Source organism: Filicampus tigris, chromosome 3 (genome assembly GCF_054856515.1).
Source record: "Filicampus tigris isolate MCC_2025a chromosome 3, RoL_Ftig_1.0, whole genome shotgun sequence".
Taxonomy (NCBI): Eukaryota; Metazoa; Chordata; class Actinopteri; order Syngnathiformes; family Syngnathidae; genus Filicampus; species Filicampus tigris.
This window is the reverse complement of record NC_141219.1, coordinates 27,332,674-27,356,678: the sequence shown is the minus strand read 5'-3', so window position 1 is coordinate 27,356,678 and position 24,005 is coordinate 27,332,674. Positions and strand designations below refer to the sequence as shown.

Genomic DNA, 24,005 nt, shown 5'->3' with positions numbered 1-24,005 from the left:
AAAAACTATAGGTATCCTTTATAAAACCAAGGATATCCTAAATAAGGCATCTTTATATATATTATATTGCCAATTATTAATGCCATACCTGACATACGGTGTGGAGATATGGGGTCATACTTACAAACAAACACTCAGTCTGTCTTTAAGCTACAAAAAAGAGCCATACGAATTATTAACCACTCATCTTATATAGAATCAACAAATCCATTATTTATCAAGTTAAACTCAAATTCTATGACTTCATTGAATTTAAAGCGGCACAAATAATGTACAAAAGCCTACAATAACCAACTTTGCCACAGTATCCAGAAGCTGTTCAAAATCAGACAACGTTGTTATAGTCTAAAGGGTTACAAATGTCTTTAAAAAATCAAGGACAAGAACAAACATAAAGCAAGTTTGTGTTTCTTCAAAAGGTGTGAATTTATGGAACAATTATGAAATACAACTGAAAAGTTGTGAATCATTTTCAGTATTTACAAAGAGGTTTAAAAATATAGTATTACAAAAATATATCAATCAAGTATAAACACAGGAAATGAAAGTGAATTTCTTAACTTACTGTCTTTAGTTTTTGGTTTATGAATATGATTATACACGTGTAAAATAGGGGCATGTCTGTTTATATTTATACTTTTGTTTTTTTTGTTTCCATTTATAGTGTTTACTTTGTATATATGTAAAAATAAGCATTGTTTTTTTAGTTTAGTTTTTATTTGGGTTATATTCGGGTATATGTGTGTATGTATTTATGAATAACCACTGTCGTATTAAAGAAGAACATGATTTCTAATACTTAGGACTCGACAAGTTTTTTTACTTCTTCCTACTCCTCTTGAACATATGAACTTTACTGAATTAAGAATTAAGTACTGATCCTTTATTTTTATTTTTTTCTCGTTTTTCTTCATGTCTTTCATGTTGTGTTTATATGTTAAACATTCCGATCATATATTGATTTATTGATGCCACCTTTTTCAATTCTTTAATATTTCACATTAATGTGTTGGCGGTAATTCGAAACATCTCATTCTTTACGCAGCCGCTTCGTGAACTTGAGCCTTAGGCCTTGACAGGAAGAGCTCCAATTTGTATATATTGAGCAGACCTGGATCATTCATTTGTACCAAACGCTTCTTTCAACAGGCGTCTGCCAGCTGTGATGGCTCAGTCATTGTGTGGAATATTGAGGAGCAGGTACGTTAAAGCTAAAAACCTGTCCGCATAATGTTGTTTCATACTGTGCCTGGTCTGTCTAATTGGATTTTGTGCATCAATTCAGGCTCAGGTGATCAGCTGGCCTGTGCTGCAGAAGACCAATGATGTCAGCAATGCAAAATCATTGTGTCGCCTGGCCTGGCAACCTCGCACAGCAAAGGTTAAGGGACCACACTGTTCAATTTGTCTCGTTGTTATTGCTTAACTAATTGACGTATGCACATTGTCCGTCATTAGTTTTTGGCGGTTCCTGTGGAGTCGAAAGTTCACCTGTACGAGAGGGGGTCCTGGAATCATGTGAGCACGCTGTCTGATGATCTGCTGAATCAGGTGAGTTGTTTTTGTTTGTTGGAGGTGTCCTTCACAAAAGTTTTATTTATCATTATAATTTGCAATGGTGGACAGCTACACACATTTACAGTGTAATCATAATAAAAGTACTATTAGCGCAATTTGGAGAATACAAAACAGTATTGTGTATGGCACTAAACAGTATAGTTTATCTAAATATTTTTGTTGTAAATTATATTGAAAACTATAATGGACGAGGTGGCAAACAGCTTCAACCAATATTTTTAATGTAGACCCTGATCTGGTGAAACATATTCCAGATTGAGGACAATATGGTAACGCTTTGACTACATCAATGGAGAGAAATGCATCCTCATGTACACATAACACATTAGATATGACACTGATTAAACAAGTAAAATTAAGGGATTTTTTGTAAGATGTTTACCAACATCAATCATTTATCATTACAAACCGATACATTTCCAAACTAAATTCAAATAGCTAATATAATCATGTAGAACAGCCTCGATACATTGCCTCCACAATTCTCTAATATACTAGAAAAACTGTTCAATTATAGGTTGAATTGATTTGTAGTTAAATATAATTTATGGGTCAGTGTGGATTTGGAATGAACCGTTTAATCGTATATGCTCATAGTTGAATCCGCAGAACAAATAACAGATGCAAGAAACGGTTTTAAAAAACTGCAATTGTGATTTTCATTGATCTGAAAGAAAAAAAAAAAGAAGCTTTTTACACTTTATTACATTGCCATACGATTCACTGCTAAGCATGTTTGAACTACTTGTGGTATACCCCAGGGGTCAAGATTGGGACTCAAGCCATTTGTAATGTACCTGAAACGATAAATCCGATGCTTTTGCATGTTCTTCATGATGTTGTCTGTACTGTATTTGCTTTCAGCCCATCAATGTGGCAGCATGGTCTCCATGTGGAAACTTCCTGGCAGCTGCCTGCGTGGGGGGGTTAATAGCAGTGTGGGACATTGAAAGCAAACTGTGTGTAGAGAGGTATGTAATAAATGTGTGACCTAGTCATTTTGGCCAAAAACCGAAATTGATAAAACATCATCTTAATAATGGATATTCTTTTTAACCCAGTAGTTCTTTCCTATTTGAAGCCATTTCAAAATAATAATAAAGAATGACCATCACGGTTCTTTTGTTAAAGTTGCCTCGTCTTCTCCGCAGGCAGAAGCATGAGAAGGGCTTCACAGTGTGCGGTTTAGCCTGGCACCCATCCGGCAGTCAAATTGCTTACACGGACACTGAGGGCTGCCTGGGCCTGCTGGAGGGTTTCAGTACATCCGTGTCCAAAACCACCACTCCCAAGGTATTGCTCTGTTGTTTCTAAACATTCTTTTCTAGTGTCACCAAAAACTACGCTTAAGTACCGTGTTTAAATTCCATGTCAAGGTTCTGCACCTACCTGTAGATGTCACACTTCTGCTTCAAGGGGCTCTAGAAACTTTGGAGCTGCAATGATTTCCATTATTTATCACAATGTCTCTGCCATGCATAAGACAATGTTGAATTTGAAATCAAGAAGAAGAAGAAAGAAATCAAATTATATTTTTAAATCAAATTATACAATTAAATCTGCAACATCCAAAAGGTTTATAATTGCTTATAGATGCCACAAGATGGCGGCAGAGCACTACATTTGCATTATCGTGCATTTACATATTAGGGGATTTGTGAATTACTGTACTCACGTTTTTTTTACGATTCGCGCTATGGCTTGGCCCACGTCACCCACAAATATTGGGCGTTTACTTTAAATATAACACACAGGTATAAAGCGGCCTGTTATTCTGTTGAGTTGTATTTTTTTGTGCTACAATTAACTTGTTCTAGATTTTCATCAGGTGACTGCAGAAAACCGTGAGAAAGGCTATGAAGATCTATTTGATGATGACGATGATGACCATGTCATGGACGAAGGATGGAGTGATGCTAACTCCCCTCCTAAGAAAGCAGTCGGTGAGGTCAATGAAGATGAGGAAGATGATGACGATTTCATCGTGCCTGCTACAGGGCGGGTGAAGAACAGAGGAGCCATATTGGATGATGAAAATTCACTTGGTGAGTGTTTGGTGCCTACCGTTTAATTTTTAGAAGTGAATTAAAATTTTCTCTTCACTTAAAGCGGAAGTCAAACCAAACATATTTTTTTCAAGAATATGTTCCCAGCAGGCCCACTAGTTGAAACACGGCATTCTGATTAATTTTGCATTTGTGGAATATAAGTTAACCAGCAAAATGCACTCATTTTTAGCCATCTCTGGGGGCGGCCATTTTGTCTTCTGTCGACTGAAAGTGACATCACAACTGCTCACAACAACCAATCACGGCTGACTTGTTTTCTGATTCTGAGCCGTGATTGGTTGTTGTGATGTCATTTTCAGTCGACAGAAGACAAAATGGCCGCCCCCAGAGATGGCTAAAAACGAGTGGATTAACACTTATTCCACAAACGCAATATTTATCAGAATGCCCTGTTTCAACTAGTGGGCTTGCATAGAACATATTCTTGAAAAAAATATGTTTGCGCCTTAAAACTAAATATTAGCAAACCAGATTTTCAGTGTTTAAAATGCAGTGCTTTTTTTCTGAACAATTCCCTGGACAAAAGCACTTTAAATGTTATAGTCAAGTACATTTCTTGCATAACAGTCCCATGAAATTTCAAGTTTACAATTGGCCTGGGGCACAAGAATGAGTTTACCATAGTTTTTACTTTGTTTTATCTGATTGTTCATATTCATATACGAGAAGACAATGACAAATATTTTGTGTTATTATGACTTCAGTACTGTGTTCGCAAAGATAGCCATACACAGTGTGTTTTGACTTGGATACAAATTTGGGTTTCGGCGCCATAGTAACAGAACAGAACATTGTAAACAGAGGACCCCTGTACATCATGCATTGCCATGATAACGCAAAACAACCTTTCGTAGTAAAATATTACATGAACACCCTGGTCTGCAGGTTTGTGTACAATGCTTGTACACACACTTTGCTGCGTTTATTATTATTTCTATTGTAGTCGCTAATGATGTCACTTCACAGATTCAGGCTCATTAAAGCTTGGTCGATCTAAATTTGGTGACGATAACGATGGCGACAGTAACGCAATGACTGCCGCTCTCCTGCCTGCCACCTTGCGGCCTGCCTATGAAGGGCCACAACCGACGCCACCCCAGAAAGCTTTTCAACCAGGTTCCACCCCTATCCATCTCACTCACCGCTTCATGGTAGGTAACGATGATGCATTTTAAGCTATTCTTGACTCGCATTTTGATAAATGAGTTTCAGTTGTAGCTTACTGAAAGTGTATTTCTCAACGCTAACCCTCCCTCAGATGTGGAACTCTGTAGGGACAGTGCGAGGCTACAATGACGAACAGGACAATGCCATCGACGTGGAATTTCACGACACAGCTGTACACCACGCCATGCACCTCACTAACTCGCTGGGCCACACAATGACTGATGTTTCCCAGGAGGCCGTGCTACTGGCCTGCCCCAGCACAGACGAGCTTGCAAGGTATGCTCACCGGTGGCCAGTGTCAGATGTTTTAAGCTCATCTAGCACAATTCTCTCAGAATCCATTCGTTCATTCTTCTATCTCGCAGTCAAAAAACAAAAAGGCGACGCTGATTTTTTTTTTTTTCTCAAAAAAATGAAAAAAAGCCTAAAGCTGAAATGTGCAAATATCTGTGTTTTTTTTTGTTTTTTTTTTCTCAAAAAAATGAAAACAAAAAACACAGATATTGCATATTTCAGCTTTAGGCTTAGAAAAAATAGTGCACAGGATTTTATTTGATTTTAATAAATGTTTTATTTGGTTTTAGTGACCACAATGTTTGGTAACAAGCGTCAGCAAAGCTTTGTGAGCTTGTAGGCCCCCACAGTCTGTCAGGACCACGACCACCAACCATATTATATCATGGCCAAATTTGTATTGTTTAGGATTAAACATGACTCTCCAGGAAGTAAACATGACATTTGCTTTCGGCACTGTTTTCCATCTTATTGCATTGTTTTGGACCCATTTTTTTCCACAAGGAAAAGCACGTGGGCTAACTCAGTGATTCTCAACCAGTGTGCCGTGGCACATTAGTGTGCTGTGAGAGATCATCAGGTGTGCCGTGGTAAATTTTTTATTTATGCCAACCACATTTAGTAACAGGAAAAACAATAAAATGTTCTTCCACTATAGCCACTTTTTGTGAATAATTTCTCTTAAGTGGTGTGCCGTGAGAGTTTTTCCAATGTGAAATATGTGCCTTGGCTCAATAAAGGTTGAGAAACACTGGGCTAGTTGACTTAGGCCAAAGCACTGCAACATCACCATTAATTTCATTTTTTTTCTTCCAACCAATGATTGCAAGGAACTGTGTGTCACTCTTGGTTTGGAGGTGTGGCTCCTAGAAAGTCAGTTATTGAAATTCCCAAAAAAACACAGTGCTGTTGCCAGAGTATGGTGTTTTGAGGAATTTCGATTGAAAATGTAAAGGAAGAATAATGGACAGATCCTGTTCTGTCACAACTATCACAACTATTGTTGTTAACACCTTCACCCTCATTTGGCATTGAGCTCAGTTGTAGCGAAAAAGAAAACCTGCAGCAAATATGGACATGGAATCAGTACATCGTTCTTGTGTTTTGCTTCTTAAATCACCATTGGCCAGAGAGAAACGTTGAGTCAAACAGTATTCCGATAGGTTGATGTTAAATTTATGAACCCCACCACCACACAAGTCCATCCATTCATTTGTCCTCTCCTTATCTGAGTTACGACAGTAGCAGTCCAAGCAGGAAAGGCCATTACCAGACACCTCCTCTGTTTCTAAGGCTACGTTCACACTGCTGGGCGTGATGCCCAGTTCAGATTTTTTGCCAAATCCGATGTGTTTATGTAGTCATTCTCATTGCAAAGACAAATGTGACTTCTGTTGTGAATACTACGCGTCCTTGATATAACATGCATGCGCACAAAGCACAATGTTGAGTTATGTGCAACAAAAAAAACATGTTACACACAGTGTTTACGAAAGTTCAACTTTTTATCTTCTCATATCGCCAGAGTAGCAAAGTGCGAGGAGGTAGAAATATTTTGGGGATATGAGGCAACACACCTCAATCTCCTTATTTCATGGAGACGTCTACTAAAGATCCGTTCTGCGTGTAATAAATGAATTACCTGTGTGGCTGAATTACTACAATCACCACAAATGTCCGCTTTAATGCTTCATGTTTCAAATGAGATTAAAAAAAAAAAAAGTCAAATGTAAAGACAACATCTGTACTCATACGATCAGTTGTCAATATTCTCCCGGGCACTCTCCCACCACCGGGGAGCGTATATATTGGCCTTTGAAATATATTGGTAGGATGTGTGTGGATGAGCATTCATACTACAAAGCGTCGCATGCATATAAGATTTGTATCCACATACGAAAAAGGCCCATTTCGGATTTGAACAAATCTGAATTAACCGTTCACACTGCATGCAACATAGTCTAAGCCTCATTGGTTATATAGCTTTGTAAATAAATGTCCACATGCTTTAATAACAATTTACACAACAATCTCTCTGCGTTCTTAGCAAATTACACTGCCTTCACTTCTCATCATGGGACACCAACAAGGAGTGGATGGTTGACTTGCCTAAGGGTGAGGACGCAAGGGCATTGTGCCTTGGTCAAGGCTGGGTGGCAGTCGCCACCAGCACACTCATGGTCAGGCTTTTCTCCATCGGAGGAGTTCAGAGGGAAATCTTCAGTCTGCCGGGAGCTGTCGTTTGCATGGCGGGACATGGGGAGCAGTTGCTCATCGTATACCACAGAGGTAAATACACAGCTGCGCACACCTAAACACACACACATATTAACCCATTAAGGCCTAAAAAGCGCCTGGCTCAACAGCTCCCCAAAACCTAAGGTCGCCTTTGGAATTACCCTTGAAAAAATGAAGTTTTCCCAGAAATTCAACACTTACAAAATAATTAATATCCCAGCCCCTGTAGCAGACCAAAAACATAATTCCTAAAGGAATTACCGATGCCTAGCCACAGAACTGACGCCACGCATCTTATAACCCAAAAGTCAGATTCGGCTATTACCTCTAATGGCAACGTTGAGCCAACAAGTTCAAAACACAAATGCACATATCCAGCTAATATTTAGCATACGCAGCTGCAGCATATACATAAATACTGTACATACAGATACATCATATGGTTACATAGACTGCTTGGATTAGATCGACTTTGATTGCTTGCCCTTAAAATGCAGCGTTGTGTCAAACATACTGTAGATACAAGCTTGCAGCCGATGTGATGTGTGTAGAGGTTATAGCTAATGCTAATTCTCAACTGCGGTCTCCAGTTGGGATCTTCCACAATATTGCAGTGCATTATCGGACATAAAATATACATCAATTAACAAAACAGACAACTCAATAACCAATAATCAAATATTACAGTATATAACATAAAACTTTCACTTTAAATAAGAACAAAAACATGTTTTGTAATTAAAAAAAGACACATTATTTACAGGTGAGTACAGTTTTGTTTCTTCTTTTAGCCAAGTTTTAGTTTTGAAAGTGAAAGTCTTAAAATGCAAAGTGGATTTTATTTCTGACGACAGTGTGTTCCACAGTTTACAACTTTTATAGAAGGCTGATTGTCCAAAGGTTGTCCTGCAAAAGGGGATTTTGCAGTTTTGGTTTGAAGAGCTTCTGGCTTTCCTGTTTTGTCTCTTTACAAATTGACTGAGTGGCTCAGGTGCTAAGTTATTTATACACTTATAAATTAATTCGAGAAAGCAGAATTCTCTAAAGCTGTCAAAGTTTAGGAGGTTATATTTTTTGTGAATATGACAGTGGTGGTATCTGATTTTTTTTTATCCATTACTTTTAAGGTTTGATTATACAGGGAACAAATGGATTTAGTAACAGTGGGGACCGCTTGAGCCCAAATTGTCATGCAGCATGAAGTGTGAGAAAAAATGTCATAGCATGCATGTACAGTAAGGCGGCCTGGCTAGGTATGTAATGTCTAATTAATTTAAAGCAGTTTAGATTCCTATGTATTGATTTTGAGATTTCCTGCATGAGTATTGAATTTGAGTTGGGGGGTTAAGTACTAGTCCAAGGTATGTAAATTCCATTACAGTTCGTATTTTTTCATTTTGTAAATGTATCTGAAAACTTTGTTCTGAATTCATTTTTTTAATAGAAAAACACATTGACACCGTTTTTGAAAGATTAAACACCAACTGATTTTTACTGAGCCACTCCCTGACCTTGACCAAAGATGTAGATATAGCTTCAGCAGCTTATTGTGGTGTCTTGGCGGGTGCATAGAGTACTGCATCATCCGCATACAGCTGGCAACTGACATCAGCACAGATTGTGGGCAAGTCATTTATAAAGAGGCGAAACAGCAAAGGTCAGAGTATGGAGCCCTGTGAGATACCCATTTTTATATTTAGAAATGGAGATTTGTCTTGACCAATTTTAACACGCTGAACCCGGGACTGACGAAATGATGCAAACCAACATATTGTCTGTTTAGAAATGTTAACATTTTGTAATTTGGACAAAAGTAGGTTCTGATTGACGAGCTCGAAGGCTTTTTTGAGGTCCAGGAACACAGTACCTCACTTACGCTGCTGCCCCTGTCAAGGGATTTTTGACATTTTCCACAAAACAGCAATTTGCTATTTCAGTGGAGTAGCCTGACCTAAATCCAAACTGCTGAGGGTGGAGGAGCCCCCGGGCTTCTAGATGTTCCATCAATTGACATTCAACCACTTTCTCAATAACTTGAGACGATATTAGTAAAATGGATATTGGCCGATAGTTGCACATTGAGTTCTGACATCCTGACTTTAATGCTGGTATAATGACTGCCTTTTTCCAGCCCGCAGGAAATGTGCAAGTTCTTATCGAAAGGTTAACTAAATCTGTCAGTGATTTAGCCAGTATTGTACAATATTGTGCTTCGGAAAGGAACCGCTCCTATTATACAGGACATAGCATTTGTTTTGGAATTGGGCAGCTTAGCAATTATTTCCAATGTTCTTGTTTCCTGGATCTCCTTAATATCAAAATAATTAACAGATTTGTTATGAGTTACATAATTTGAGTTTTGCAATACTGTAGTCCAAAATCCTTAAAGTCCATTACTGATTGCAAAAAATAAGAGTTAAACTCACTGGCCATAATGAGAGGATTATTTATACATGTTCCTTGTGCAGTGAGTTCTTTCATTCCTTTGTTTAGTTGTCTTATTGGTCATATTACTCAAATGTTTCCATAAGGAATTCTTTTGTGCTCATCATTGTGGCCAAAACTGCTGTGTAATATGATGAACAAGTCATCCATATACTCCTGCATGAATATAAATGACTGCAAAGGTTGGTGAAGCATTGACGAGTGCATATTTGATTCTGTGTCTTTTGAAATCATCAGCGACAGGTTTCGATGGGGAGCAGGCATTGGGCGTGCAGCTACTGCAATTTGGTCGAAAACGGAGGCAAATCATCAATGGTGAACCTCTCCCGATGTCTCACAAATCCTACCTATGCTGGCTCGGATTTTCCGCTGAGGGTACTTACTACATTTTCTTGATTCATTTTAATTTTTAAACATCCTTACTAGACATTGAAATACTGTGACCAGTGTTACCAAAATTCTTCTCGTGCGCATCACTGAGTCCATAGTGCAAAGTGTGGATAGAGCTAACAGCACAAGTATGCCTTTATTTTTTTCCATTTCAGGATTTTAAAGATATCCGCCTGGTTGTGATTTTCAGGTACGCCGTGTTATGTGGATTCTGAGGGGGTGGTACGAATGCTGAACCGCTCCCTGGGCTTCACTTGGACACCAGTTTGCAACACGAGAGAGACGTGCAAAAGCAAATCAGACCACTACTGGGTAGTTGGCGTGCATGAGAACCCTCAACAACTCAGGTGAGTCCATCACTGGCTAAATCATCTCCTTGGATACATCGTTGAGAAATCTTTTGTCGGTTTGATAGATTTAATAGCAGGAATCTCGGGTCCGACAGTAAATGTGGTGGTAAATGTTCTGAAATAAGACCCTACAAATGCATAACACTTCATTTATACCTAATCTGGTTAAATTTGAGAATCCAAATTGTCAAAATAGGCTCCTTACAGTTTATAAATAAAACCTAATTACTGTATAACGATATAGCATAAACTTGAATGAAACCAAATTTGATGTGTTTTTTAAGGTGCATTCCATGTAAAGGCTCGAGATATCCCCCCACCTTGCCCAGACCTGCTGTGGCCATCCTGCCTTTCAAGTTGCCTCTATGTCAGACCACCACTGAGAAAGGACAGTTGGAGGTAAGCATACCAACATGTCTCGCTCATATTTTGTCTCTTAATCTGCTTTTGACAGAAATCGCAACTTGCGGAAGTTTGAAACGAGATGAACTGATAAACTACTCTTGCAGAAGGGTGGAATGTGAAACTATTTTTTTTGCCATACATGTAATATTTCTTTTCATCAATCCCAGCTGCCCTAGATCAAATCTTTCATTTAGCTCTCTGTGTCTGTCTGTTTGTTTTTGACTATGCATATTTGAAACGGACAAAAACTCCAATTTCTTGTCTGATCAGCATTTCTGATTCTCAGGAAGTGCAAATATACGATGAAATTTGGATTATATATGACCATTCGTTTTATTTAATTGGTAATTCCCCAGGAACAGTTCTGGCGCTCAGTGCTCTTCCACAACCACTACAGCTTCCTGTCCTCCAGCGGCTATGAAGTCGATGAGGTCGGACAGAGTCAGTCACAGAAAGAGCAGCAGGAGCTGCTGATGAAGATGTTTGCAGTCAGTATAAAAAAAACTTTGATTGACCTTTATTTTGTACGTGGTTGTCTGTCATCCTGATCGATTTTCTTTCATTTTGATTCCTCTAGTTGTCATGTAAGCTGGAAAGAGAGTTTCGCTGCGTCGAGTTGGCAGAACTAATGACTCAAAACGTGGTGACGCTGGCCATTCGATATGCTTCCCGGTCCAGACGCATGGCACTCGCACAACGGCTCAGTGAGATTGCTCTGGAAAAAGCCAGCCAGATTCAGGAGGAAGAACAGGAGGAGGAGGAGGTGATGGAATACTCTCACATCAGGCGGCCTTCATCCAGGTAAGTAAAGGCAAAATATGACGCAATGTGACCTGTCTAGTGAGGGATGAACGATTCCCCAAATTTTGAAAAAAGATTTTGGGCTACAATATTTGTTCAACTCCTAACATGAAAATAAGGTTGATAATATAATGTATGAATTAAAAAATCGTAAGTTTAATCAATTTCATGAATGCATAATATTAATACAACCCACAACAAAAACGACTACCGGTATATCTAGTATTTTGTATGACCTCCATGTGTACTCATTTCTGCTGGTCACTGTATATGCTGTATGTATGTGCGTGTGTGTGTGTGTGTGTGTTAAACTTCACTGACTTCATTCGCAATCATATGCAGTATGGACAGTTATGACCGGACTGAGGTCAATGACAAGCATCACTGCAGACAGACACCGGAGGATGAACGGAGCCAAGAGCTTGACGAGCAAGAGGACAAACAGGAACTAGAGTCCGAAGATGGAGCAGATGCCCCAAAGCGTCAGTCTGCCATGAGCTCGGTTCACGCATGTTCTCTTTAGGCCTGCCAGTCATTTCCACACTCACGGCTTGTGCCTGATCTTGCAGGTTTAAACCCATTTGCCAAAGTTCCAGGATCTCCTTTAAAGCAAGCAGCCCCACTGTGTGAGTAAGGTATTCTCTCAATCAACTGAATGTATGTTTACATAAATGATAAAGATCGCAATGTAACTAACGCAAGCAATCAAATTGTGAAAGGGCATCACGTGGCAAACAATTGACAAGACAAACAATTGCAGTTCTCTCCAAGTGCTCAAAAAACATGTTAGCCTTATTGGTGCACATGCTGTATAGTAGGTTTGAGTATGTGAATATGAATGGTTATTTTTCAATCTGGGACAGGAATGGACAATTTAAATGACAGAGGGTCACAATTTTTCGGCAATACTGGGGGGCCACATAGGACCACGCACTTCCTAACCAGATGCAGGACTAAAATGCCATTTTAAATATGGAAGGAATACTTGCATGTGTCTGTTTTTATTGAACCAATGTAAACAGCAGTATATGAATATGCTCAGTGCACGTATAAAAGATCCAGCCTTCAACAACAAAGAGTTTGAACAATCAAAAGATATCCACCTCAAACCTCATTTTGCGCTTGCGGCTGTCTCCCAAATTTTCCATGGGCGAAACTATCAGCGCCACCTTAAGGGCAAACCCCTTCTTTATGTATCGTACTCTCCACCACCTTTCGGACCTGATGTCATATGTGTGAAAATACAATCCGTTCGTGATTGAACATGCCATTCAGCACTCACTATTTGGGATCTCTGTGATTCAGACCCTAAGAGAATGTATGGACGGAAGAATAATTTGTTACAAGGCAGGCTCTCTTCCCTTAAGTAGCAAATGTAGCACAGGGTCTGTGAGGAGCCTGCACTGTACATACAGAATGCAATCTCTAGAGAGAAATCACCAAATATCATGAGAATTCTGCAATAATTTGATATGATTATATCTGAAATCATGATGAATACTACCAAAATAAAAGTATTCAGAAACGACAGTAATTTTGTATTGAATGTCTCACCGTTGGTCCTAAAATTTGTTTTTGCAGCTAGCAAACTTGGGCGATCAAACCCTTTCAAGGTGAGTTCTGTTGCTATTTTAAACAAATGAATGGTTATGTATGTTTGTCAGCCTAAAAACTGCAGCTCTACTTTTGAACGGGATGCATGCAGGTTCACGGTTCGGGGAAGTCCTCTCCTGTGTCTTGTCATCCTCGGGCGACAAACATCCTGGACAACATGACGTCCAGCAGGAAGTCAGCTCCACTAAGTTCATCTATGGGGAAGTCAAACAAAGGCCCGGTCCTCAAACCACTCCCCCCTCGAGCAAAAACAAAGGTACTATTAGGTTGGATTACTAGCCTCTGTATAGAAGTAGACAGTATAAGAACGACTCACACATCACACATGCAGTACATGTCTATGCAAAATATCAATGCTGTATGGCTAGGGTTGGGCATCGTTTTAATTTGGACGATTCCGGTTCTTTGATTCGATTCCAGTCCCTAACAATTCTCGATTCTGATTCTTAACAACAAAAAAAGGAGTTATTGTAGGACAAATCACATGAACTCCTGTCTTTTTTAATTTCATGAACTTTTTATTTGTGTTTTTTTTTTTGTTAGTGAACTTTACCATGAATTACTCAAAGGGCTGTTTTTAACCAGTTTATTTATTTTAATACCATTTTTTGTGTTATTTACTATTATTTTTTTACAAAAACGTTATTTCTGAGAAGTTCAAGACAATACAACAATGCAGCTGTTGCTGAAATCATGCTACTGAACACCAATTGATTGGCTAACCGTGTCTTACTTTAGAGGGAAAATATATATGACACGCACAACGCTGCATTTTAAGGGCAAGCAAGCAAAGTCGATCTAATCCAAGCAGTTTATGGAACCATACGATGTATCTGTATGTACAGTATTTATGTATATGCTGTGTATGGTATAAGCTAAATATTAGCTGGAATGTGCATTTGTGTGTTGAACTTTTTGGCCAATGTTGGCATTAGACGTACTTGGCCAATTCTGACTTTGGGTCATAAGCCGCATCGCGTGAGTTCGACGGCTAGGCGTGTCCAGCTACCCCTGAGCTTTGAGCACACGCCGCCACTGTCTCACCGATTGGGAATCGAGTTCAATAACCGCTGGGGCACTTGGCCAGCGGCCAGCACCCTCTTTTAGGGATTCTGAGGAGTGAGTTTGATTAATGAACATTTGCACAGCACGAGCTGCATAATGGTATGGTCGTTATCTAACACAGAACAATGGAAAGAATCAAAGCCTTTTGCAACGGGATCTTGTTTATGATTTTTCTATCCAGGCTCAGTCCACTCTCCTGCAGATGCCCGGTGCAAAGGCTGCCGTTAAGAAGACGCAGGAGATCACGGAGGTCAGAGATGATCAACAAAAGCAAGCAGATCTCCCAATTGTGCCCTCACCAGCCGACAAAACTGAAACTAAGCGGTACAAGATTTATTTATTTATTCATATATTTTTTTTAAGATTCACATCGCACAGTATTCAAAGCATTTTGTGTTACAGCAAAAAACTAAGCACAATTAGGAGACGACCTTGTTCTCACTTGTGGCTTTTGCTGACCGTCAGACCTAAAACAGGCTTCCAGTTGTGGTTGGAAGAGAACAGGAAGAACATCATAGCAGACCACCCTGACCTGGAGGAGATGGACATCATCAAGGAGGCAATGGGACTCTTCAGGAATCTTTCAGCAGAGGAGCGACTGGTACGAAACACATTTCTAAACCATTTGATTAGTATGGGATCTATGGTGGCTCTTAAGAATGGCAAAAACAGGGGTCTCTGCACCCATCCAATGTTGCTCAATCAACACAATTCTCCACCTTCCAAGCAGCGTCACCTTCATTTACATACAGTAGATATTTTTAGGGCTCGAGTTCAAAAATTGCTTTGTTCAGTGGTTTACTAAGGCTACACAGTTAAGTCATGTTTTGTTTTTTCAGTGTTTTTTCCAATGAAGAACTACTGTAAAGTGTGATGACATTGAAACAACTTCCAAACATTGGAGAACTCATCCCATTCTTAAACAAAGCAACACATTATTTGTCAGTGTATTCAAATGTCTACCCCTAACAAATACTCACCAGATCACATGCACTTGCCCTGCAAAACCTAAATTGCACCTGCAGAACCTTTTATATGTTCATAACGCTAGTTGTGGATTGTGGTGGCTTAGCACTGCCTAGCGTCATCTTGCATTTACAGTAGCAAAGTACGAGTTCCAAATATCGATGCAATGCAGTTCTCCTGTTACTTTTTTCAACACAATTTTAGATGCAATTCTCGTATTGAATCACATTAGAATGAGCTGGTGTAATAATAGTAATAATCTGAGCTGGGAAAGTTGGTAGACAGAAACACTAACGGAAGCCCGTTTAAGCGTGCTGATGATGTCACGCTCTATAACGTATTTATACAATATATAATTCTGTGCCGCAATGTTTGTTACCCATACTTGTTGTATTTTTATATTCTGTGTTGCTAAATTAAAAAAATAATATAAAATTGCTTCGTGCCGCATTGGCGAGGCAGCTCCTACGTCACTTCCGCTTATGCCCCGCGAAGAAGCCGCTACCTGTTTAATGAAATTTTTTGCGTTTCTCCTGCCAAACTGGCAACGATTTCGTGGTTGACTCTGGCTGCAAGATTCTATGTATATAATGGGAAGTATGACTTAATAAAACGTGTTTTCCCTCCGAATAACCACGAACCACAATCCGATTCCCAAAGATACGAATTGACGTGACGTCATCAGTGGGCACCCGAAGGACAATCCTCACAAAAGTGGCAGTAATGTACTTTATTTTATTTTATTTTTTTATTTAGTAACCCAGAACATACAAACACAACAACTAGGGGAGTGACAAACATAGAGGCAAATAGATATATTACAGAAATACATTATAAACCGTGGCGTCATCAGCACGCGCGCAGGCCACCGAAGGACCCCGAGACAATTTTGCTGCCCGAGCACATATGGTACCGACACCGGCCTATAGGCGATTACTATTTGGTCCGGCCGGACAAAAAGGCAGATAGATGTACAGCGGAAGGTTACCCCGGCTGCAGGCGATAAATAGACGGGAACATTTTAGTCAAATTCCCAGCTCTGGTAACAATATCTTTTGGATTTATGAAGCACCAAAGACACTGGTAACAATAATGTAAATAAGTTTTAAATGCACTTGATATTCATTTATATTGGGGCCTAATCCCCGCCCTCCTCCATATTTTCTGATGCGCATTCACCCAGACGAATTATTTCATAAATGAAGACAGAAGTGTACCGCCATTTTTTGCCAGTGTTTAGAGGTGACATTACTGGTGTTGAGAGCAGTAACCTGGTCATGACATTGCATTCATCAAGCTTCTGAGCTGGCAGCTGGATGATGCTTTATACACAAGGGGGAGGAAGTGGAAGTGAAGAGGTTGGGGGGGAGGCATGCTTGTTGCCTGGGAACCCTGTTGCGTGCACGATGGCAGTAAGGGCACAAATCATTGATCTCATGATTACACTGAGAGACAGTGAGGCAATTGGCCGAGCTGATTTCCTGGTTTTAGGATGATTTGCAGGTCTGTGCTTTGTGTACTCTGTAGTCTACTACTCTGATTTGTGTTGACGAAGATTCCATTCATTTTTTTTTTTTCTTTTTACTTTTGAAAAGCACATTTGCATTTTCTATTTCAACTCACTGTTGGGCCACTAACATGTTGCCCTCTTCTCATACAGTATCACAGACGAATTTCATCACCTTTACTTTATGATTGTTTCATCCTATGTTGCTTTTCAAAACATTTAGAAGATTTCTGACACAGCCTCTAAGAGTTTGTGATAATATACTAGGGATGTAACGGTGCACGTGGGTGTATTAATACGTTTCGTTAGGGCATGTTCGGTTCGGTCCACCCGGCGTACCGTTTCTGATTATTTTTTATTATTAGCGCAAGCTTAGCACTTGCACTTGGCGGCAGCCAAGCATGAGCTGCGGGTGATTGGATGTTTTGATCGGCAATAAAAAGCTTGGATCGAATATTCCGACCACTGCAGTTGGTGCGAACATAGCATTGTCTGCTGTGTGTGTGGAGTTTGCGTCTTGTAATACTGTATCTGCCATGAAAAGGTACCTCGCGGGGAGAACATGGCCAAAAGTTTCAACACAAACAACTTAATCCGACATTTGAAGAACAAGCAATTGGGAGACTATGGTTAGTCACTGCAATGAATACAGTCAAGGCGGACACAGCGCAATATTAGTGGCATTATTGCCACAGGGAGATTAAAAGATTGACAGTGACTTTATTCTCGTGGACAAATGCACAAGATAGTTTATCTATGCACAAGACAATAAAGGTCCTGAGGAGTTTTAATTTAGGAACTCATTGAATAGTGTATTGAAGTGAAGCCTGCATGTGACTATTTTTTCTACTTTGATTATACAGTGGTACCGCTACTTACCAACGTCTCTTCATACGAAGTTTTCAAGTTACAAAACGCCTACGAAAAAGGAAAATATTGCCTCTAGTTACGAAAGAAATGTCAGGATACGAAAGTTAAAAGTATGGGTGACACTCGCGGTATAGGCTGCTTGTCGCAGCTCCGGAGTTTCCTGAACGCAACATACTCATAGCTGCTCTGCCATTGGCTAGCCTAGCATCTTCCTGGCATCCCATTGGCTAATGGGCTTGTCACCCTCAGAGAGCCAGCTGGACACACCGTCATGTCGCCTCGTCGCGGACACAAGGTATCGAGCAGAAAGTTGGCGCAGGCGGTACACTCCGCGTAGCACCAGTGTCACAGAGGAACTTCAGGCCAGAAAGGGTGTCTCTGACAAACAGCCGGTTTTTCACACCTGCGCCCATGGCTGCTATTGGGCGCAGGTGTATGCGTTTCCCGGCGCCAAAACTGCAAGGGAGCCATCACCTCTTTGCCTTAGTACCAAAGCGGGCATGAAAATAGCACATGCCCTGGGTATCACGGCTGTCAGTGGTAGCGGAACCCTTGCTCACCCGTGCCCCATTGTCCGGCGGGGTGTAGCTGCGCGTCGGGGCCAGCACATCGGGAGCGAAATGCTGGGTAGCGAGGAAGAGGCGGCGCGCCTCCTCCGCTAGAGCACGGGGTTCGGTGATCGTCGTGTTGGCAAGCGCAGTCCGAACATGTGGTGGCATGTGGCGGGAAACTCTTCTCCACTGAGAAATGCCACAAATTTGCCAACTTCTTTAGCGAGAAAATCAAAAACCGTTAGACAAACGGTTAACACTACGCAGAAAAACTAACCAGTGTCTAAAACTTGGAAAGAACTTGAATGTTATGTCACAATTTAATATGACTGATTTAAAAATCTTAGAAGAAACAGTTCAGCATTTGAAATCAACAACATGCACTCTGGACGTTATACCATCTGACTTTTTAAAAAATAGTTTTGACCTCAGTAGAAAGTGACTCCTACAAACAGTTAATATCTCACTGGCGTCAGGCATTTTTCCAAAGTCACTCAAGATAGCTCCCAAAGAAAATGACTCTCGATGCCTCTATGATGATCAACTACAGACCTGACCTAAGAGATCTGAACACATTACACCAGTTTTAAAGTCTCTACACTGGCTTCCCGTCACTTACAGAATAGTTTCTAAAACTCTACTGATTCTTTACAAATCCCAGAGCGGTTTAACCCCACAATACATCTATGATATGTTCCAAGAATATAAACCCAGCAGGGCCCTCAGATCCAAGGACTCAGGTCATCTAGTCCAGACCAGAATCCTTAATAAACATGGGGGGGCAGCATTTAGCTGTTATGCTGCAAAAAAAGTGGAACAAACTGCCAGTGGAGATTAAAGTTTCACCAAATGTAGACACTTTCAAATCCAGGTTGAAAGCATTTCTGTTCTCATGCGACTATGCATGAAATCTGAACAGAATTTTTGATTAGATTTTTTACTTATCTTGCTTTTAATCATTTTAATGTAATTATTCTTTGTGATTTTGATTTTTGTAATTATTAAAATTTTTTTTATCTTTTTCTATTGTTTTTTTCTTTATGATCTGTCAAAATGTGTCTTATAAGAACTGCTGATCATCAGAAGGGCAGACATACCCTTTTGTTTTTTAATGATGCAACTCATGCATTTAGTCAAAAGCACATTATTCTGATTACATTGTTTTTAAAAATGTATTTATTTAATACAGAATTTAAAAAAACAACAAAAAAAAAAAACTGTCTTTTAAAGTCATGTGACCCAATCCATAAAACGGCAGCCATGACATTCGTAATGAGAGCCCAAAGGCACTTTGATGTCAATTTCAGTCGACAGCGGGGTGGTGGCGGTGCAGCATAAAATGCCAGCCTGCTTGGTTAAAAGCGGTGGATTTATCTGCTTAATTCTTATTCCACCAACCATTATTAATCAGAATACTCTGTTTTGAATTGTGGGGGCACATAGAGCATATTATTCCAAAGAAAACTTTGGACTTGAATTACACTTTTAAGTGTAAGTGAGCCTACACATTTGTTACATATGGTCATTTTTTTCATGCATTTTCATGATGTTCACAAGTCCCAGGAAAATTCCACGCTCCATGAGTTAGTCAGGCTTGGTTGTCAGTGAATCGTGCCGCTTTGATGTGCACTCTTTCCTAGGAATCTGTCATCAAAAGTGCACAAGTCCAGGCGCGTAAACAAAAAAAAAAACAAAGAAAAAAAAAAAGGGGGACTTGGCCGCGATCGGAAGAATATGTCCTGAAGAAACCTGGATAAGATCCAGGATGATTTCATATTTTTGCAAAAAGGAAAACCAATTGTAGCAGAAGCAGCTTACTTGAGTGTTTTTTCAGAGAATACTACGAGCTTGTCTTTAATACATAGGTACAGAATGGCCAAGGATTATAAGATTGACTATTCTGTCCACCACTTTTTTCATTCCCGAGCTGGTGGTGTTGTTTGACTCAGTCGTCATCTGATTTTGTCAAACCGGAACTGTGCCTTCAATCTCACATGCATTTAACTCTTTAATTAGCCGTTATAAAGTAAGTTGACCACTTAAGAGAGTTATATAAGAAATCGATATACATTTGCATCAATTTGACAGGTTGTTTAGTTTTACTTCCTGACTGTTATGTAGTAGGTGAGTTGTTTTTTTTTTTAATTGCAACGTATTACACTTTGTGGTATCAAGTTCTAAACATTACATGGGGAGTTACTTTTCCTACATGTAGTGGCAGTGTGTTGAGTCATAATGTAGCGGCTTCAGGGATGGAGATGCTCACCCATACTAGATAGCTTCAACAAGCAAATGCTCAATTATGATCTCTAATCGATTGCTGCATTTGTATATTAAGTTAATCTTATCCAACAGCCTGGTGTTGACTTTCCATTTTTATCGGGGGGAAAAAAAGTAATGTTTTTACTTGATACGGTTGTAGCAGCAGGCAAACACCTGAGTGGCCACTTGTCAAGTGTTGGAAACCTTCATGTGAAATGTAGTAAATGCTCACTCGCAGGTGTAAATATCTTTTTGAATGGTGAAGCCCTTTAAAATTCAAAAGTGAGGCATGTCCGCTTCACGCATTGTGTGCGGCTTTGAATATACATGGCTGCTCGATCTTCAAGTGAAGTGTGCGTGGTGTGTTGGTCCTGTCATCAGGCCTGATGATTCATCTGAGGCTGTTTTACTTTCGGGGAAAGTGCTTCCTTTTGTCTCAGCTCAAAGAGAAAGGAGGAGCGGTGTGAGCAAGAAGACGAGAGCCAGTGGGCCTAAAGAGAGGCAACCTGTCAATTGTGATTATACATGACAGGATGCAATTTCCAACTGCATGCCTAAGTGTTGCCGCGCGCGTCCACTCATTGTCGTCGGGCCTGCATCCAAACAGATCAACACTTCCCCCTTTTGTGTGCTCTAGTAATTAACACGTGTGTGTGTGTGTGTGTCCGCTTTCATTCAGGCATGGACTGAGCGAGCAAAAGGCCTGGCTGGTGACGTGATGGACCCGAAGAAGAGAAAACGAACGGAAGCAAGCGGAGGTGTCGAAAATGAAGTTGGTCAGGCAGAAGCTAACGAAAACAACGCCAAGAAGAAGAAAGCGGCGGATCCGTCTGCTAAGCTTTCAGCATTTGCTTTTCACAAGAACTAACGTTTGATGGATGGGTTTTATTTTGAGGTGAAACTTTGTATTTTGTGTTCTCGTTTTGTTCAACAAGTTCAGTGTTGATGCCCTCTGTTTTTTAAGTACACTCATTGGCTCGCTCACGATTCCTGTTTTTATATTTACTGTGCCCTAAAGTGCCATTAAAGTTGTTTTAATAAACGTGTTGATAAAAGTAGGAAATGTTTCAATCTGTTCGCTGAAACCATTCAACATGAATATTTTTCTAAAAACGCCTTCACCTCATTAGAAATTCTCTACTGTTCTGTACATCGGGTGGCTGGAAATACATCTAGAGGAGGTCATAAAAGACTCATTTGATCATAAGGATAGAGCGAGGTCCGCCACTCTTTCAACAACTGCATGAACCTTAGTCAACAAACGATGATTCTCAATGTACGGCTGCGAGTAATTTAGGGAATTTATCATCTACAGGCCATAATGTCAAAATAATTCAGAGAATCTGGAGAAATCTCTGCATATAAGCAGCAAAGTCAAAAAACAACTTTGAAAGTCACAGACCTTCGATCTCTCACTGCGGCACTACATTATTAAAAACAGGCAGCATTGTTTAAAACAGAGTTTGGCAACACCGGTTTTCGAGGGCCGATATCCTTGATGTTTTATTTGTCTACCTGCTCCAACACACCTTATTCAAATGATCACTGATGTAAAGGACATTGCCCTATGTTCTCAGGAACATTTCAGAATAATGTTGTGAGTTAACATTTCATCGCTACGTCTATTATGTAAGTTAAATGTATTTGCAAAGAGAGCCCCATCCAGAACAACCAACCAACAACATCCAGAAATGCCAGCAGGCTTCTATGGAGCCGAGCTCATTTGAGATGGGCTGACGTGAAGTGGAAAAACAGATGTGGTCTGATGAGTCCACATTTAAAATTGTTTTTTAGAAATCATGGACATTGTGTCCACCGGGTCAAAGAGGAAAAGGACTTTTTGGACTGTTATCATTTGCAAAGTTCAAAAGCCAGCATCTCACAGGGTGTCCGGAGGTTTTCGTTAGTGCCCATGCACATCTGTGAAGGCACCATTAATGCAGAAAGGTACATGCAGACGCTGCCATCCAAGCAACATCTTTTTCACTGACAGCCCTGCTTCTGAAAACTCCGGCCTATGTGGGGAATTGCGGCTATCTCCGGATCCGAGTTGGGCTGTGGACAGTTGTAACCCAAGATTGATGTATTTTAGGCTTTGCAGCCAGTCCGTCATCTTTAGTCCGTCACCACTCCGTCATGCAGCTGCGGCCCGGACCACACTTGTGTCCCTGCAGCACAAACTGTTTGAATGCTGTCTCTTTTCTTTTTGTTCCGCCTCCCGGCATTCTTGGCGCAAGCATGAGCGCGTGAAACGCGCTAGATTTTTAGATAATAATTAGTCATTAGAGAAATGTGCCGCTCTTCCACACACCAAAGACTCTGTCATGATTTAAGGGCTTTTTTTGTGATTAGATTTACGACAAATTGGCACGCCCTCTTTTGGAGCTCGGTTTGTTATTTTTTCGGTCTCAGTGGGCTACGTCTCGGGAGGGAGGCAAGCGCGGTTAGGTTGCTCGCTTTGTCAGTTCTGTTGTCTAAAATGGCGACCGATCGCCACCAAAATGCAAATGCACATGACTACTCTTGTCCACTTCACTTTGGCATGAGAGTGAGTGGGCGTCGATTTCAGATAAAGACACCATCGGACAACGGGGCTGCCCAACTCCACAGCCGAGTGTGGCCGCATTGGAACATACAGTTTCGGCTGTTTCGTTCCAAATTGGATGGCGTGTTTCAGGTGGAAAAACTGTGGCCATTCGTCATCCAAATAAATGTGCACGTCTACTCATTCCCACTTCAGTCTATGTAAATATCCTGACTGGTGTTAAATGCCTCGCTAGTCCTAACCGTGATCAGCAAAGAAGCAGTGTTTTTTGGAATAGAAAATAGAAAATGGAAACTCTTTTTATTTTCCTGATAAAAAAAAAATATATTAGATGAAATTGTTAGTGAAAACATGGCCATCCCGGCCCAAGTACCCCTTTAAATGATAGAGAAATAAAAAACGGAAAAATGCCAGCAATATTATATTGTGTTTAATCAGAGATGGGAAAAATCCTAACATTCTGTACTTGAGTATAAGTACAATTACTCGTATAAAAATGACTTAAAGTACTCATTCAAATAACTAAAGTAGTTTTACCGGATGTTTCCTCATCATGTTTTCCAATTTGACGGCCGCCTTCATTAATTGCCTGCACAGCGCTTTTCATGTGCTTCCCAGTAGTCACATTGCACATACATATTCTGCCCTCTAATGGTTCAACACATGTAATACTATGGATAATACCACAGGAGTCAGCCGTTTCACCTCACTGACAGAAACACAACCATGCCTATTACTAGCACACTTATTTTTTTTCCCAATGCTTTCTTTTTGTGTAAATGAAAAACACCATCATGTACAAAAAATTCAAAATAACACCATGGGGTTAAATTAATTTCCAATTATGTCAAATGATGTAGAAAAAGATATGCATAACTTTAATAGTGT

At 40.1% G+C, this 24,005-nt stretch overlaps 1 protein-coding gene across 1 annotated transcript in view; it reads left to right on the top strand.

Moving 5' to 3' along the window:
• Positions 1-21,622, top strand: part of wdhd1 (WD repeat and HMG-box DNA binding protein 1) — a 28,526-nt gene extending 6,904 nt beyond the window's left edge. Inside the window, exons 6-26 of the mRNA XM_086026775.1 lie at positions 1,150-1,200; positions 1,286-1,381; positions 1,459-1,551; positions 2,443-2,549; positions 2,730-2,871; positions 3,407-3,623; positions 4,614-4,798; positions 4,906-5,090; positions 7,156-7,397; positions 10,029-10,166; positions 10,372-10,528; positions 10,816-10,930; positions 11,293-11,424; positions 11,514-11,737; positions 12,080-12,219; positions 12,307-12,363; positions 13,319-13,350; positions 13,443-13,607; positions 14,598-14,740; positions 14,882-15,017; positions 21,252-21,622. Coding sequence (XP_085882901.1) covers positions 1,150-1,200; positions 1,286-1,381; positions 1,459-1,551; positions 2,443-2,549; positions 2,730-2,871; positions 3,407-3,623; positions 4,614-4,798; positions 4,906-5,090; positions 7,156-7,397; positions 10,029-10,166; positions 10,372-10,528; positions 10,816-10,930; positions 11,293-11,424; positions 11,514-11,737; positions 12,080-12,219; positions 12,307-12,363; positions 13,319-13,350; positions 13,443-13,607; positions 14,598-14,740; positions 14,882-15,017; positions 21,252-21,440 — 2,946 coding nt within the window. The 3' untranslated portion in view covers positions 21,441-21,622. The remainder of the gene's footprint in view (positions 1-1,149; positions 1,201-1,285; positions 1,382-1,458; positions 1,552-2,442; positions 2,550-2,729; positions 2,872-3,406; positions 3,624-4,613; positions 4,799-4,905; positions 5,091-7,155; positions 7,398-10,028; positions 10,167-10,371; positions 10,529-10,815; positions 10,931-11,292; positions 11,425-11,513; positions 11,738-12,079; positions 12,220-12,306; positions 12,364-13,318; positions 13,351-13,442; positions 13,608-14,597; positions 14,741-14,881; positions 15,018-21,251) is intronic.
• Positions 21,623-24,005: the final 2,383 nt, after the last annotated feature.